The 15271-nt window shown below is 45.8% G+C and overlaps 3 protein-coding genes across 9 annotated transcripts in view; 2 read left to right on the top strand and 1 right to left on the bottom strand.

The window, feature by feature from the left end:
• The window catches only part of LOC101072822 (exostosin-1c), a 55210-nt gene extending 51841 nt beyond the window's left edge, over positions 1-3369 (bottom strand). For 2 of the 3 annotated variants that reach the window (XM_029844917.1, XM_029844918.1), the window contains exon 1: positions 2237-3369. The gene's annotated coding sequence lies outside the window, so the exon portion shown is untranslated. The remainder of the gene's footprint in view (positions 1-2236) is intronic. The other variant, XM_029844919.1, reaches the window with a different exon arrangement.
• Positions 3370-3529: 160 nt separating this feature from the next.
• Positions 3530-6733, top strand: LOC101064328 (probable thiopurine S-methyltransferase). 5 transcript variants are annotated; one of them, XM_003969205.3, is made up of 9 exons: positions 3530-3627; positions 4726-4855; positions 5350-5442; positions 5527-5659; positions 5822-5874; positions 5957-6031; positions 6179-6264; positions 6337-6381; positions 6569-6732. In XM_003969205.3, exons 2-9 carry the CDS (start codon positions 4758-4760, stop codon positions 6685-6687), a joined length of 702 nt encoding a protein of 233 aa, XP_003969254.2. In that variant the 5' UTR covers positions 3530-3627; positions 4726-4757; the 3' UTR covers positions 6688-6732. The 5 variants fall into 5 exon arrangements, with proteins under 5 accessions (XP_003969254.2, XP_029700782.1, XP_011607572.2 ...); XM_029844922.1 differs by lacking the exon at positions 3530-3627 and adding an exon at positions 3686-4200 and having other exon boundaries at positions 6569-6733; XM_011609270.2 differs by lacking the exon at positions 3530-3627 and adding an exon at positions 4244-4407 and having other exon boundaries at positions 6569-6733.
• Positions 6734-11994: 5261 nt separating this feature from the next.
• The window catches only part of sdc2 (syndecan 2), a 28902-nt gene continuing 25625 nt past the window's right edge, over positions 11995-15271 (top strand). Inside the window, exon 1 of the mRNA XM_011609267.2 lies at positions 11995-12216. Coding sequence (XP_011607569.1) covers positions 12157-12216 — 60 coding nt within the window. The 5' untranslated portion in view covers positions 11995-12156. The remainder of the gene's footprint in view (positions 12217-15271) is intronic.

Raw genomic sequence — 15271 nt, forward strand, 5'->3', positions numbered from 1 at the left:
CCATGAAGAGCCGGAGCGGAGAGAAACCCATCTGGCCCATTAAGTGGTTCCACTGCCAGTGCGTCCCCCTGCCTGCGAATCACCTTATCAGCGAAGACTTTCGACCTGGAGGCCTTCTTATCGGCCAGCTCGGATCTGATCAGCCTATAAACAATCTGACCTTGACGACGCTGTGATGATATACGATCTGACCCTGGGATAAGGAAGATGAGGCGCATACCAGACAGGGTTCAATTAGTAGCACGACCGCGATATCTGACCGGTGAGATTAAAGCCATCGCTCTTCCAAAATAAAGCAGAAGAAAATCCAGACTGAACCAGCTCTGCACTGCGTTGGTGCATCACCTGCAGCAGCATCTCCAGCTCTCCAACCTTCATATATACTTGTGTCGTTCCTGTTCGCAACAACTTGAATATAACTACATATTTTACTCAAGTGCAATGAAAAATGCATGAGAACGATCAACATGCAGGGTGAGTCATCGGGGTTAATACTGTTTAAAGGCTGCACGCTGATATTCTCAACCCCTGTAATAATGAAAGGAATAAATGTAGTCTGGAGCGACCGATGCTTCAATGAAATTGGAGTTTCTTTTAATCACCAGGGAGGGAATTATCGTGAAAGCAAGATCCCATTAAGGAGAGAGGGCTGCCATTAGATCAGATGGAATCGGTTTCCTATCAGGATGCACTGGGGCTTTCCTGCTGCATTGGAAATAATGGCAATGCTTTATTTAGCTCTGGGATGTTCCAGCCTTTCCCCTGGAAAGATAATAACTAAGAAATCTAATCAGTCGATGCAACGAACTTTGTCAGCCCTCCGAGGATTTTTGCATTTATTTCTTAAGATATTAGATACTACTGTATGTGTTGCATGCATACGAATGAACGGAACTACAACTTAGTTCTCTCGGAACGAAAGGATTTCTTTTTTTAAAGTGATAAAAAAGCCTGTTATTGTAGTAACAGAAGTCTTGTGATTCTTTTAGCCATGGCTTGATTGACAACCCGCTTCTCTTCTATCCTCAGCGGAGCTTTTTATACCTTTATTATTTATCATCTTTCTGCTTCCACTTCCCATTAACTTTTACATTCAGACAGATGACGTTTGTGCTGATGGCGGCAACATTATTTAGGATTCTCTGCGGAATTTGCAACCCACAGTCCATCTGTGCAGCGGGAGACAAAAAAAAGGGATCTCATAGTGAGCGAAGATGTCCCCAAAGCTCCAGGCACCATGTCTGCAAAGTATTAGGGCAAGGATGGAGCATTTGTCCTCCAGGCTGCACAGCTCACCTGCACCACACAATAAACACCAAGACAGACAATAATCTGCGCCGCAATAAAGGAGAGATAAGAGACGGTCGCCATGCAGACACACGTTCTATATTAAATGGGTGTGGACAGCAGAGAGGAGCTTCTAACAGGTCACATGGTGGCATCTGCAACAGTGTACATGACATAAGGGAAATGTTTACAGCAGTTACAGATGTGTCAATAGTCTGTTTCACATTCGAGGAACCAGTTCGCAGTTCCCTCCGGCCTGGCTGTGCTGGAAGAATGGACCGCCGTCTGAGGGGTTCTTTTCTGTTGGGGTGCTGGTTGCGACACCAGAAACTCTCACAAACAAAGCATGCTGGGCAACAGCAAGGCGGACGAACAACGAGCCCTCAGCTCCAATCCCCTCCTTTCATATTTGCTGGCAGTTTTGAACATTTAGATAATATTTCTGGTAAACTCAAATCAATCCAAACGCACTTATTCAAATGGAACTAGTGGCAAGAGAGCCAAGAAGACTATAATTGCATTTTGATTCAATGCGCTGTCAAGCCTGTGACAAGTGACGCCCACATTCAGACTGGTCTCCTCTCACATTGACTTCCAAAGTGGGAACAAATTAATGTCACAGGAGAAGGTCAATCATTTATTTTTACGAGTATGCGGGACTAAAAAAAATGGTTTAGCATATGAATGTGCTCTTTTGTGCATTTGGTGACGGGATTCTGACAGCACAAACTCAGTCATCTGTAGGAACACAAGCACGAGGACAGGCACAATCTGAGGAGAGCAAGTTTGTTTAGAAGGTGGAAGAGCCACGATCATCATCATCATTATCTCCCCCATCACTACAGCTCCGGATGTTCTGGAGAACCTGGTTCCCCACAGCTGCTCTGATGGGCCACAACACTATCAACCAGTTTGCCAGCTGACCTCCTTCGTTCCCCACCCAGCCTACCTGTGACCCAGTGATCCACAGCTCCGGTGCAGGCGGCAGCAGCAGGTTGGAGCTCCGGAATCACCAGCGGATCAGTCCGCCGTGGATCGCAGCCCCAGAGGCTCAAAACAGCCACTTCTGAACGGAGGTGAACCCACTCCGGCGTCCACACGAGTCTGGCGCGGTGAGAATACGCGCACCATTATCCGGCGCGTCCGTGAAAATGCCGCGAGGCGGGGTGTCCCGCCGCCCCCTCGTGTCTGTCCTCCGGATCTGAGTTACCAAACCAGACTGTCAACCAGGTTAGAAGGTGGCGGTTCCATCGTAATCCGGCTCACTAAACGCCCTCTTTTGCCCTCACCTCGCGGGCTTCCTTAGCTTTGCGTATTCGCAGCTGAGAACATCTGAGCGGCGCCTGGGACAAAGGTGCGCTGCCGTGCACGCTGCCCACAAGTGCAACCTTGCACTTTACGCCGACATCATCCTCATGTGCGCGCTCACACCGTGCGGGCCAGTTCGGTGCTATTCCCGACAGCTTCCCTTTGGAATTGAGGAAATGATTCCAGAGTGATTCTTAAAAACAAAGACTATCACTGTGTTCTGTCAACAATGAGCACGTCCCCTGAGCACGGAGAGCAGATCCGTCCTGCGCTCCGGTTTCCCCCCGCAGGATCTCGCCCTCACCGTCAAGCCGAGACGCTTCCCTCCTCCTCCTTTCACGCCACAGCCGAGAATTCCACAATGATCCCAATATCGGAGCGCAGCGTCGGGGGAAATGAATGACGAACGCGCGGCATTAAATTGTCCATTTTCTTGATCCACAACCGTCCTGGTACGACCCGCCCCACGGGCCCCGCTGATTGGTTTGGAGGCTGCAGACGCTCACGTCGACTCAGAAGGAAAACACACGCGCACGGCACACATCTGGATGGCACAGCGCGGCGAGGGGGGCGCATCCATTTTAGCGGAACAGTGAAGATGGTGTTGATGGTGTTGGTGTTGATGAAGATGGTGCAGCCAAAAAGGTGGCATCATTGTCATCTCTCTCAAAGGAGGCCTGGCGCACATCCCCGTGCACGGTGTTCTGCTTCTGTTTTTATTGACCCGAGATGAATTTCTAATTTCAACGAGGTATTATTAAATGATTTCAGTTTATTATAGATTAATTCATAGCAATAAATGATAAAGCATTCCCATCTTCTTTATTATGGTTACAAAAACATCCGGTCAACAACAAAGCGGATTCCCGGTACTCTTGCGCCCCCTTTCTCCGGACAAAGTCATCATTCTTGCGTTCATTCCTTTCCCATCGTGTAATGATTTGTTAGTGACAAATCTAAGACTTTGCTCCACTTTGCTCCACTCACTGCGTCACGTTGGGCAGACTTTCAAGAGGACAGTTGTTCCAACAGGTTTTTCTTGAAAAAAACATTAACGTACTACATGGTGTAAATTTGCATTATGATTCAAAACTAATATTGTGATCTTAGTTTAAACGGAGGGTGAAAATAATTTTAATCGGCTTTAAATGCGTCAATGATGTTTTTGTTGTTAATTTTAGAATTACCTTAAAGCCGAATTACCTTTTTAAAAAAAAAGAAAAAAAAGTAGGTTATTTAACTAGTAGAATCTGTATTTACGTGAAAACATCTTACGGCCAACGTATATACAATAAGGCTAATGAATACAAATGATCCTTTTGTACAGATCGGTTTATAATTTATTTTACAAATGCTAACAGTAACAAAATATGTAATATATATTGTGACCGTTACAGCAGAGATGCGTCAGAATTACTTGCATTTTTCTTTGTTAGTTAAGTTATTGCATAAGTGTCCTGCATGAATGATCCGCTTCAAGCTTTATTCGCAGGGTGGCAAAACGCTGGGCTTTCCCATACTTTTGATGTACGTGAATGTCACCTTAGGCTCCTCCCACACCTCTCTTCAGAGAGTTGTAGTCGATCCCTCAGTTTGACTATCAAGGTGTCTAATTTCCTTTTACATCTTATTACCTTAGCTCAAAACATCTAAAATATTAGAATAAATAGCATAATTACTTCAATATTGTATAAGTATGCATTTTTTAAAAGTGAAGTATGTAGAAATGTATCTAATTATATCCTGTCAGTCTAAATTCAGGGTGTAGCTAGTTCCACACTTATCTCGTCTGTTGCTTTCACCGGAGCGCTCGTAAGTTTAGTTTTACGCTCTATGTTATTTCCTGCTGTGTTTCTTAACCTATATTAGATCTGTTTCTAAAGAAGTAAGTCCCATTTTCCGTGTCATACAACTTGTGTGATATTGACCCGCTTATAGCTAATGTGCCTGTTTAATCGGATTTGTTGTAGGTTAAATCAGTGAATGTTATTCCTTGTGTACACAGTATGTGCATTACCTTTGACCCCACTCTTACTTCCGGCTGCGGCTTCCACTCTACCAGATATATAAATTCCTTCCTATCCCATGCTGACTGCTGGTCAGTAGTAAATCTCTTCCTTCGTGCTGCAGAGGTTGAAGCCAAGCAAACGCAGCCATCCATCATGCTGGCGCCACAGGCGAACCGCGTCATGGCGGTGGGAGAATGGGAAGAGCGCTGGGATGATGGGAGAACTGGTTTCCATCAGCCCCAAGTACACAAGTAACAGACTGTTATTATGTAACAAATAAATGTAATAATTGAAGTGCGACACGTGATGCTTGACACAAACATGGTTCATTTTTGTTCAGCCAGTCCCGCCTAATATAATTAAGTTCTATTTCACATGAATGCATAGATTATGGGTTAAAATTAGCACTGTAATCACTGAGAGACGGGATGCATGTAATAAGGGTGCACATGCATTCAGATATTAACGTTCCCAGTTAAAGTTTATGGATTATTGCTCTTTTTAAAATATCAACAGGCTGAAAGCAGCATTTAACACACAAAAGTGAAACAATTCCGGTTCATACTGGAACCAACACACATAGCCAGTAGGTTGATGAATAGGTGGAAGAAAGAAGATGCAAAATCAATTGTTTATATGACTGATCTCAGATAGAGGACATGCAAAGTTTATTAAATCGTCCCATTGACCTTCAGAAAAGCATGTTGTTGTTGTTGTTGTTGTTGATTCCTGTATTTTTTCCCAGAATGTTGGAATTGAACATCGATAAAGTTCTTGCTGGGCGTCCAGGAGTCCGATTCTTCTTCCCTCTCTGCGGTAAAGCTGTAGACATGAAGTGGTACGTAAACGAGTGCCGCTGTTCCCCGTGCACGCCGCCTGTCATTGCAGCTCTATTTCCAGTTTCTTCTTGTGTGGCTCCCAGGTTAGCAGACAGGGGCCATTCAGTGGTCGGAGTGGAGATATCGGAAAAAGCCATCAAACAGTTCTTTGAGGAGAACAACTTAGCCTACAGCGAGGAGCCTGTCCCATCCATACCTGGAGCAAAAGTTTACAAGGTTACTTTCAGCCTGATTCCAATATTTGATATATATTAATGCAATAATAGAGAATTGTCTCATCTGTGCCAGTAAGAGTGGGAAAGACATGACTTAACTAAAACTTCAACACGTGGAGGTTGAACATGCGCACGTTTAACCCGCTCTGTCCGTGTTCCGCAGAGCTCAGAGAAAAACATCTGTCTTTATCAGTGTGACCTGTACAAGTTCAGCAGGTAGGATCTGAGCCGATCTGGAAGGATGTGCAGAGGATGTGCAGGTCTACAGCATAAACAATGTTCTTCTTAAACGTCACAGTTCCATCGAGGGGCAGTTTGGAGCTATTTGGGACCGGGGCTCTCTCGTGGCCATCAACCCCAGAGACAGAGAAAAGTAGGAAGAGGATTTCCTTTCTTGAAGGGATTTAAAATCTAACAGCTGCTCAAAGTGGGAGGATGTGAACGTGTCCATCCTGCACCGATGCCACCGATGATTTTCGGATCCAGTGTTTTCACCAGTTTCTCTGTGCTGACACCACAGGTACGCTGCTTTACTCACCTCTCTCATGGCACAAGACTGCAGATATCTTCTGGACACGCTCTTGTACAATCCTGATCTCTATCCAGGTAACAATCAGGCATTTTCAGATAGTCCTGTTTATTTTGGGATGGTGATAATTGATGAGTCTTCTACCTCAGGGCCCCCTTTCCTTGTGCCTGATGAGCAAGTCCACAGCCTGTTTGGTGAGTGTTGTTGAGAATTATTAAGGTCTCCTTCCTCAAAAAGTCTTGATCAAAAACGATATTTTAATAGTTTCTTTATCAAACCGCGATCAACGTGAGATGAAGCCTCCAGGATCCTCTCTGCAGAGAGAGGGCTCCATCAGATGGTCCAGATCTACTGGTTCTTATCTGACTGGTGTCTCCTCAGGTCCCAGCTGTGACGTGGAACTTCTCCAGTCAGTGGACGCCATGACAGAGAGACACCGAAGCTGGAATATAGACTACCTGACGGAAAACGTGTTCCTCGTCACTTTAAAGAAAGTTTAAAAATGTCTCGCTGATGATTAAAACGGCGAATGCTTCCTATCTGAGCAAAAGCATTTAGAATCTTCTGTTTCTGTACGACGACGAGCTCCAACTCCTCAACATCCATTTCTCTGGAGGTCGTCACATAAGTGTTTGTCATCTGCTTCCTCTGACATCTTAGGCAGAAAGGAGAGGTAGAGTTCTGAAAGGCTAATGGGAGTAACACTGTCCAGGCAGCTGTCAGCTTTATTGGATCCGAGTCTAAAGATGAGTTCAGTAAGTTGGAATTAGAACTGACAGGTCAGCTCTTTACTCTAATGTTCCAAAGAAGCTCATGAAGTCCTTATTTCAGCTTAAGGAGTTGGAGTTTTGGCTCTTTGCTGAAGAGTCTTCCTCTTTTTAACTGTTGCCACTGTGCGCTCTTCCTTCCAGCTGAGCTCTGTTGGTCTGTGCCCCGTTTGTTGAATGCTGGGTTTATTTTCAGGTCAAAACCGAGCAGAAACATCTGATGGTTGATACATCCCACACGCTTTCTGCTCGTGTACTGAGAGCTGACAGCGTGAACACGAGTTCACCGTCTGTGAACATCTCAGCCAGAAATAGTCTGATGCTGGAGCAACGTCTAGTGGCCCCCATGAATTATTTAGTAGCAGGAGATGTTGTGGCTTTGGCCCGTTCTCTTCTGGCGGATGAAGACATCAGCAGCTCTCTACCTTTAACCCACCTGGGGTTTTATTATCTTGGACAAAGAGGCTGTTGTGGAATTTTGTAATCATAAAGAACAAGATTCTGCTTTTCAGGCTGGAAAAACCTGAATGAATCTTCACTGAAAGCCTTTGGAAGAGGAAGGGTCGTCTTCGAATGTTCTGAGGAAACCTGCTGAGCAGACCTGATCTGAGGTCTTCTCTCCATCTCTCCGCCACCGTCGTCTCTCTTTCTTGAGTCGAATCGGACGTCTGCAGCCATTAAGCGTTCGGCTCCGACTGGTTTTGTGTAAAAAAAGTGTTGTCCAAAGAGGAATTAAAGAGCCGGGTAGGTGATATTGTGCAACACGGCGTGCTCAGTCTGACAGGGCGCCCGTTGAGCGCGCTGGAGTGATGCCAGGCTGCAGTTTGATAGATGCCTTCAGATTTGGAAGTGTTGTTTGTCCGACAGCTGGTGTGCAGCGTCAGACATCAGACCGGCAGCCGTCTGAGCCGTCAGAGGCGCGGCGTGCTGCTGCTGTCAGCTGGAGAGCAAACAATCAAATGCTGCTGTTGAAACGGGCTCCGCTCCTGAGGGTGGAGGCGCGTGATGCGCCCTGGATGGGCTCCAGCGACGGCTGCACAGGCCCGACAGATGGAGGAGAAAGGAAAACCACCTCAGTGTGGCTGGTTGCTGCTCGTATAACAGCCTCCCCACCTGCTTCATTCTGCATAGTTCTGCTTCCACCCTGAGGACGCTCTGTTGTTCAGGTCGCTGCTGAGATCCAGTACTGACAGGTGCTCTTCCATCTGCATCCCCCGTTTCCCAATCACAACTCCTGGCTCAACGTAAATCCGCCAGGTGAGAAACCTTTCCCGTGAGGGGACCTCCAGGAGTTCTGGCTGCACAACACAGCCCCAAAACTCCTCCAGGGCTGCCAACAGTAGGCAGCAAATTACCATCTACAGGATGGATGACAACAGAACTGTGACCCAAGAACAACCCCTGCCATGCCTCACACCAGCTGCCATGGAAACGCCACAGATCCACCTCATTTTACGACTTATTCACACACTTATTCACGAACCCTCCACACCATCAACTCATAACATGGGCAACATCACTCTGTGTATTTGGCCACATATTCTATTCTATTCTATTCTATTCTATTCTATTCTATTCTATTCTATTCTATTCTGATCTGATCTGATCTGTTCTGTTCTATTCTAGCACTGTGAGTTATGACCACTAGAGGGCAGAGTTGTTCCAAAACGAGCCCTGTTTCCAGCTCCTCAAGCACCAGAGTGTTTGTTGCCAGTTATCTAAAAAAGGTTTAAATTAGGATTTGAAGCTTTCATGAAGCGTTCATCATGAACCTTTGTGCTCCACATTCTATGAGATCTTTTTTTGTTTGTTTTTGCTGTCAGAACAGCTGTTCTCTAGAGCGGAAACTCTTAAGGACACATTCCCGACATGTCAAAATGTTCCTGATGGGTTGTTTCTTTTGAGGGGCAGGTATGAGGTCCGCCAGCAATGCAGGAACATGTAATAGAAAACATCTGAGAGGCCCTCAAGATGTTTTTAAAGTATTTAATATTCCTGGGAAATCGGTTCAGCCATGTTTGACCCAACTGATGATATTACCCACATCTAATGGGATTTTTCTCTGGTAAATTGTTAACCTCTTTGTTTTTCTACTATAATTTAGGTAATTCAAACACCACCACACAATTGTATTTCTGAGTCACTTCATGAGACCAAAGTGTGCTGTTTGCATTTAATTCTGCAGAAGCCACATTTGTTTTATTTTTGGACCAGCTTGCGTCTCTTTACAGCCAGAACGCCAAAACCACAAGTTTAAAATTCCTCACAGCTGCAGATTTTTTTTTTTTATTTAGCTCTGAACTCTGCAGACGTGTTTTTTAACAACCCTTATTTATTTAAGTCTGTCAATCTGCTAAAATCATCACCATCAAATCATTTTTCTTTAAAACCATCAGACTTAAATTAGCGACCGTGGTTGTTCACCAATGGTTTTGGCCTCACTCTGCCACCAAAATCACTCATTCATCAGCACAGAGAAGCTCCGTTTACTGACATAGAGAGTTACGGTTCATTTAATGCCCTGAAACAGAGTGTTTCAGACAGACGGACGGACAGGAAGGTGCTCAGATGTTGGACCCAGATGTGGGTCCAGGAAAACCATCGGCTCCAGGAGGACGTTGGAGCGACAGAGCTGCCGTTGCACCACAGGGGAGCATCAAACGGGGGCACACATCAACACACAGGGCTGCTGGAGAGCTTTGCCTTTGCCCTTATTGGCTGTGTAATCTGGGACAGCGGCAGCGGAGTTAAGCTCTGAGATGAGGAGAAGGGGGAGGAGGAGGCTTGGGAAGCTTGAGCCACCGGTGTGGGGGATGGGCCTCTCTTACTTTCATAAATTTCAACACCCCTTGGTCTGAAGTGACAGTGTTCACCTCCCACAGTGGCTATTTTATTTGAAGCCAACCAGGGTGCCCCTTGACACTAAATCAGTCGGGCCTGGTTTGGGGCCATTTTTAGACCATTTTGCACCAAATTTATGAGCCCACAGTGGTTCAGGTAGTCTGTTTAGTCACCCACCCTCCTCTCTGGCGCCCCATGATGTGTGATTTCACCCCCCCCCTCAGCTCTCCCTGGCTGCCTCAGTGGTCTAACACCATCCAAATGATTAACCCCCGAACAGCAAAGAGGGTCACAGGTGTTTGGGTTAGCAAAACGAGCACGAGGGCATCTATCAGCCTCCTCTCAGCTCCTCACAACTGGCCCATATGTCGTGTGAGCAGTGCAAAATCAAGTGTGAACCAGTTAGCAGCTCCGAGACGGTTCTGCACATGCACATTCATGTTTTTCGGCATCTTTAGCGCCAAAGAGTCGACACTTTGAGTTGAAGTCTACTTTAAAATATGGGATCTTGAATTATGCAGGAACGCTTCTAAATCCGAGTAGGGGATGGGAGCTCTGAAAGCTGTAAACAGCCAGCAACGCTAACAGCTAGCAAGCCTAGCATCAGTTCCACAGACAGGTGAGTCCAGGTTTTTAAATCTGTGGTAAATTTATGATTATTCCAGCTTTCCAGCCTGAGGAATCTTTGTATAAAACCACGTGCATCAGGCTAAACCACCCTAAAATAATAAGCATATGCAACAGTCTGTCAGTGCTAAATGACTGTCTGGCAGGCTGAACCAGTGCTTCTGGATGAACCAGTGGTTCTGGATGTATGTTCACTCAAAGGCTCTTTGTCCCAGTATGGGGGATTTACCTGTTGGTGCAAGTATATATTGCAAAAATGTGTTTAAGTAATTTAGTCTGGCCGTTCTTGTGGTCACGAGACTTGCAGAGTTTAACGGGCACGGAGGGTGGACTGTTATTGGGTATAATTAGTGGCTTTCAAAAGGTTGTGGGAAAATGGCGTTTTCCACTGTTCTAGTGACTTAAGCATGGAAGTTAATCTTGGAGAAGCCACATTCAGCAATATGGAAAATTCAGATGAATGAGGTCATCGGTTTTCCAAAATAAAACTGCCTATAAAGTATTCCCTTAAACATTATAATGTTTTTGAAGCTTCAAGAACAGTAATAAAAACAAAGGCTAATGATAGAGATAACAGATAACAACAACCAAAGTGATGCAAAATAGATTTAAAAGAAACTAACAAACACATTCTAACTATAGATAACAGCCAGTTGTTGTTTTTTCTATTTTGTAAAGTGTTTTTTCTTCTTTTCCAAAAACCTGGAAAAGCAAGTTCCCTGCAGATCTCTCATTAGGTTTCGGCTACGCAAAATGATGATTGGCGTGTTTCTTATTACACATTATATGAATTATTTACAACAAGTTAACACGTAAAATCCCGTTGTAATGATGGTCATCACCGACAGGGGGAGGTGTTGCCCATCAAAGTAACAGGCGAGCCTGATCGCTCATAAACCGTCTAAAAGTCCCTCTGGTCGCATCTTTACAGCATCTGGTGATTTATTCAGCGCGTAAACAGCAGAAGAGATGATTTGGTTACCTGCTGAAGCACACCAGCGATGAAGGATCAAGTAGATCACAGTAGATCACACTGCTCAGCCCAACCATTAACGGCGCCGAAATACCTGTTCATCAGGATAGATAGATAGATAGATAGATAGATAGATAGATAGATAGATAGATAGATAGATAGATAGATAGATAGATAGATAGATAATGCGTGTGTTATTATTTGTTATTTGTTGTTTGTCACATGTTCTCTCTGTCTCGCGGTGTCACGTCACGCGTCTCGCTTATTTCACGAGGCAGAGAGAGCAGCACGAGCTTCGTTTGGTCGTGATCTCGTGCGGGATTTCAGTTTGTATTTGAGTATTAAAACGTGCTTATTGGAGAGAGAGAGAGAGAGAGGAGAGAGAGGGAGAGAGAGAGAGGGGAGAGAGAGAGGGGGGAGAGAGATGGGGAGAGAGGGAGAGAGAGAGGGGGAGGGAGAGAGAGATGGGGGGAGAGAGAAAGAGAGAGGGGAGAGAGAGAGGGGGAGAGAGAGGGGAGAGGGAGAGAGAGACAGAGAGGGGAGAGAGAGGGAGAGAGAGACAGAGAGGGGAGAGAGAGGGAGAGAGAGACAGAGAGAGACAGAGAGAGGGGAGAGAGAGAGAGAGGAGGGGGAGGAATAAGCAGAACGCAACACGTATCCGGTGGGATCCTGAGTTGGAGCGAAGGGTCCAAAAGAAAAAGCGCAGGAGAAAGAGGAGCGATCCCCCTCGCAGCCATTCGCTTTGCTAACACGGAGGAATAATGAGGAGCCTTTGGATAACTCTCACCCTCGGACTGACCGTCTTCCTTTCCGGGGAAACGGTAAGTTTTCTCCTCGGGACTCGGGTCGGGCTGGAGCCGCGGAGGGACCGCTGCGAGTCGGGCGCATTTCACAGCCGTTCGAACCCGGTTAGAACTGCAACAATAAGCAGGAAACATTGATTAGACTGTGTCAGTCTGCCAGTTAAACGTGCGTGACGTCTGGAGCCCAATTACGGACACTTTTGACCAGATTTGGCCAGATTTCTTCAAATCGGGGGCTTAAACACAAGACCTGCGTGCTCCAGGGTGTTAAGATTTAAGTTTCCTGGAGATTCTTAGAGCTTCGAACATTCTTCTTCCACCGACTTACTTTAATGGGGCAATATAGTTATAACAGCGTTATTACCGAAACATGTCTGAGGAAGCTGATGTATAACAGTTAGAATTAAAAGTCTGGTTTAAGTGAGTTGCAGCACATTTATCACTGAAAATGACAATATGATGTTTGAAGTAAAGGCCATGATCTCACCCAGGCGCTTCGCACATGCATACACGTTATATATGTGTTATAGATGTGTTATAGATGTGTTATAGATGTGTTATATATGTGTTATAGACACATGATTGGAAGCCAGGATTTAAAATGGCGATATTGAAATCAAAGGTGTGCGACTGTATTCATGCTGCATCACAATCATTAGTTGTAACGATTCCATGACAACTGTTCAGGTTCGTCCTCGCTGGGATGGAAATTCCGGGTCCGGAATTTTTAAGCTTGCCCGGTGAATCTATCTGGGTTCTTCTTTTCATGACAAAAATTCTGTGGTCTTGACTTTGGTAAATAGCATTTTAATGAAAGATGTGAGTCCACATATCCACTCTTGGTGCCATTTTCCAGGCTCAGGGTCTGAAGGGGGGGGGGGGTCGAGCGTCCCTGCATGAGCCGGCATCATCCTCTCAACTGTCCAGCCTGTAGGAGGGGCACATTCGGGCCCCTCTGTCAGTGTTGTTGCTTCTCTGTGGGTTGTGACTTGTCGCCTGGCTCGGTGCCGTCTCCCTCTGTTGTCCAATTAGCTGATTCAGACAGTGTTGTTTTAATGACTCGCTGTTGTGCACGAGGTCTCCCAGAGGACATTGTAATGTGTTCAGACTCCGGGGATGGGGCGAGGAGGGGGGGGGGGTGGACTCCGTGCAGAGTGCGTAAAATACTTTTTAAATGTGGAACCGAATTATTGCTAGATTATCACCTTTTAAATCTCTGTCTCTTTTTGTCATAAACACACTTGAACCTGATCAATATCTCTTCCCTCCCTGTCCGTGTCCCCCGGGGGGGGGGGGGCCTCACTGGAATTTGGCATGAGACATTGATTCTCAATATGGGCGGCGTTGTTGACAACCTCTTTGGGGACGTCGGCCCGCTTTAATTACCCAGTCACCTCACATGGCTGACTGGAATAAACAACGACAAATGATGTAATTCCTAAACTATTTGCATTTAAATGCATCAGACATTTAGGGTCAGAGCCGCTCCCTTTTATATCCACGACTCCCCGTTTACACGTGCTGAACGTTCCTGCTGTTGTTCCCAGTCCCAGTCCCAGATGAAAAACACCCCCCAGTCGGTCATGGATCCCACCAGTTTGCCGGAGCTGGGGGTCATCGTGCAAAAGCCTTCGGGCGTGACGCCAACGCGGCGGTCAGCTCGCCGGCGAGGGAGCCGACACAAATGTGATTTGAATGAAACAGGTTTGAAAGCTGTGAGGTTCAGTGTTGGCGTCAAGGCTTCCATTCCTTTTATGAATACCATCTTCATACAACCAGCTGTACGGGCGAGGACACTTCAGGCCTCTCAAGCAGCCGCCGGCTCAGATTAAAGACAAAAGCCCGTCAGTGTTTGGGATGAGTTTTGCTGGTTCCTTGGTCTGATGCGTCAGATGGTCCAAAGGAAGTCCGGCTCCTTCAGGTTTAGCTCGGCTCACGTTGAACGAAGGGATGAAATGTTCCCCGCAGAGCTGCTAATCTCTTCTCTTCCGAGTTTCTTTGTGTTGTTTGGGACCATTTGGTCTCCTTAAAGTGACAGCGGGGACACGAGGACCTCTGAGGCCTTTACTAAAGTCCTGTATCAGCGCAGGCGTCTGGTCATGTGGTCATGTGATTTGTGTCATGTGGGACGGATGGGTTGTTGCTCATCTGCGGTTTACACAAGCGGTGGATTAATTACGTTGTCTCGTTTATTCATTTATAAAGGAAGGCCGGCACCCAAAGGCCGTTCGGGGTGAATCCTCAACTAATTCAAGGTATCGTGAAGCCAAAACCTTCTATTTCCGATCCGTTGGATGGGCGTCACGGACTGACCTCTCACACAGGAGGAAAACTGCCCTCTTGTTTTGTCTAAATAGGGAAATTGGGGGTGAATCACTCTGGTTCCCCCGCAGTAGTCCAAGGTTGCAGAAAATGCAGACAAAATAAACCAGCCAGAGCTGGGAGGTTTATTTTTAGCTTTAGTGCTCATTTATCTTGTTAGCAGTGACTTCAGGAATCTCACTTCTGCCATCTTCTTTATGTTTGGATGTCCAGAAACGTACGTGAGCATCATAATCACCTCCAAACATTTCAAGGTGAAGGTGAACATTCTTTCTCTAGTCCTCTCTCCACACTTCAAGTGCTCTCTTCCTTTTCCAGGATAAAAAAAAAGTGTGCTACATCTCAAATGCTTCATTCCCAACTTGATGAATAAATAAAACGTTGGTCTACAGCCAGAGAACAACGTATTAAGCCTTTATTTTCATTCCCTGGAGGAAAGCGGACTGAAGAGGAAGAAAGACCAGAAAGGCCCAATATGTAAAGCCGAAAAAGCCGTGGAGCTATTAGTGAGTAATGATGGAGTAGAGGAATGAAAGGATGTCAGGCCAAACAGAAGCAGAGGCCAGATGCTGCAGCTCCTGCAGCTTCTGCTGCTCTATATTTAATGAGGCTCTTTTTTAGATTTTTGCATTAACCTAGAATCCATCAACGCAAGACGCTGCCATTTCCTCCGCACAAAACCACTCTTGTTCTTGAAGAGACGGCGTGATTTTATTATCATTATTATTATTATTTTCAATCATCCCCAAAA

The sequence above is a fragment of the Takifugu rubripes genome, chromosome 12 (genome assembly GCF_901000725.2).
Source record: "Takifugu rubripes chromosome 12, fTakRub1.2, whole genome shotgun sequence".
Taxonomy (NCBI): Eukaryota; Metazoa; Chordata; class Actinopteri; order Tetraodontiformes; family Tetraodontidae; genus Takifugu; species Takifugu rubripes.

What these genes read in the sequence shown, in the direction of transcription:
- LOC101064328 (XM_029844921.1), top strand. Translation starts at nt 4,602, where the DNA reads ATGTGCATTACCTTTGACCCCACTCTTACTTCCGGCTGCGGCTTCCAC. An exon ending in AACCCCAGAGACAGAGAAAA is followed by an intron (nt 6,032 to 6,178) that starts GTAGGAAGAGGA and finishes CTGACACCACAG; the next exon opens with GTACGCTGCTTTACTCACCT. An exon ending in GCAAGTCCACAGCCTGTTTG is followed by an intron (nt 6,382 to 6,568) that starts GTGAGTGTTGTT and finishes GTGTCTCCTCAG; the next exon opens with GTCCCAGCTGTGACGTGGAA.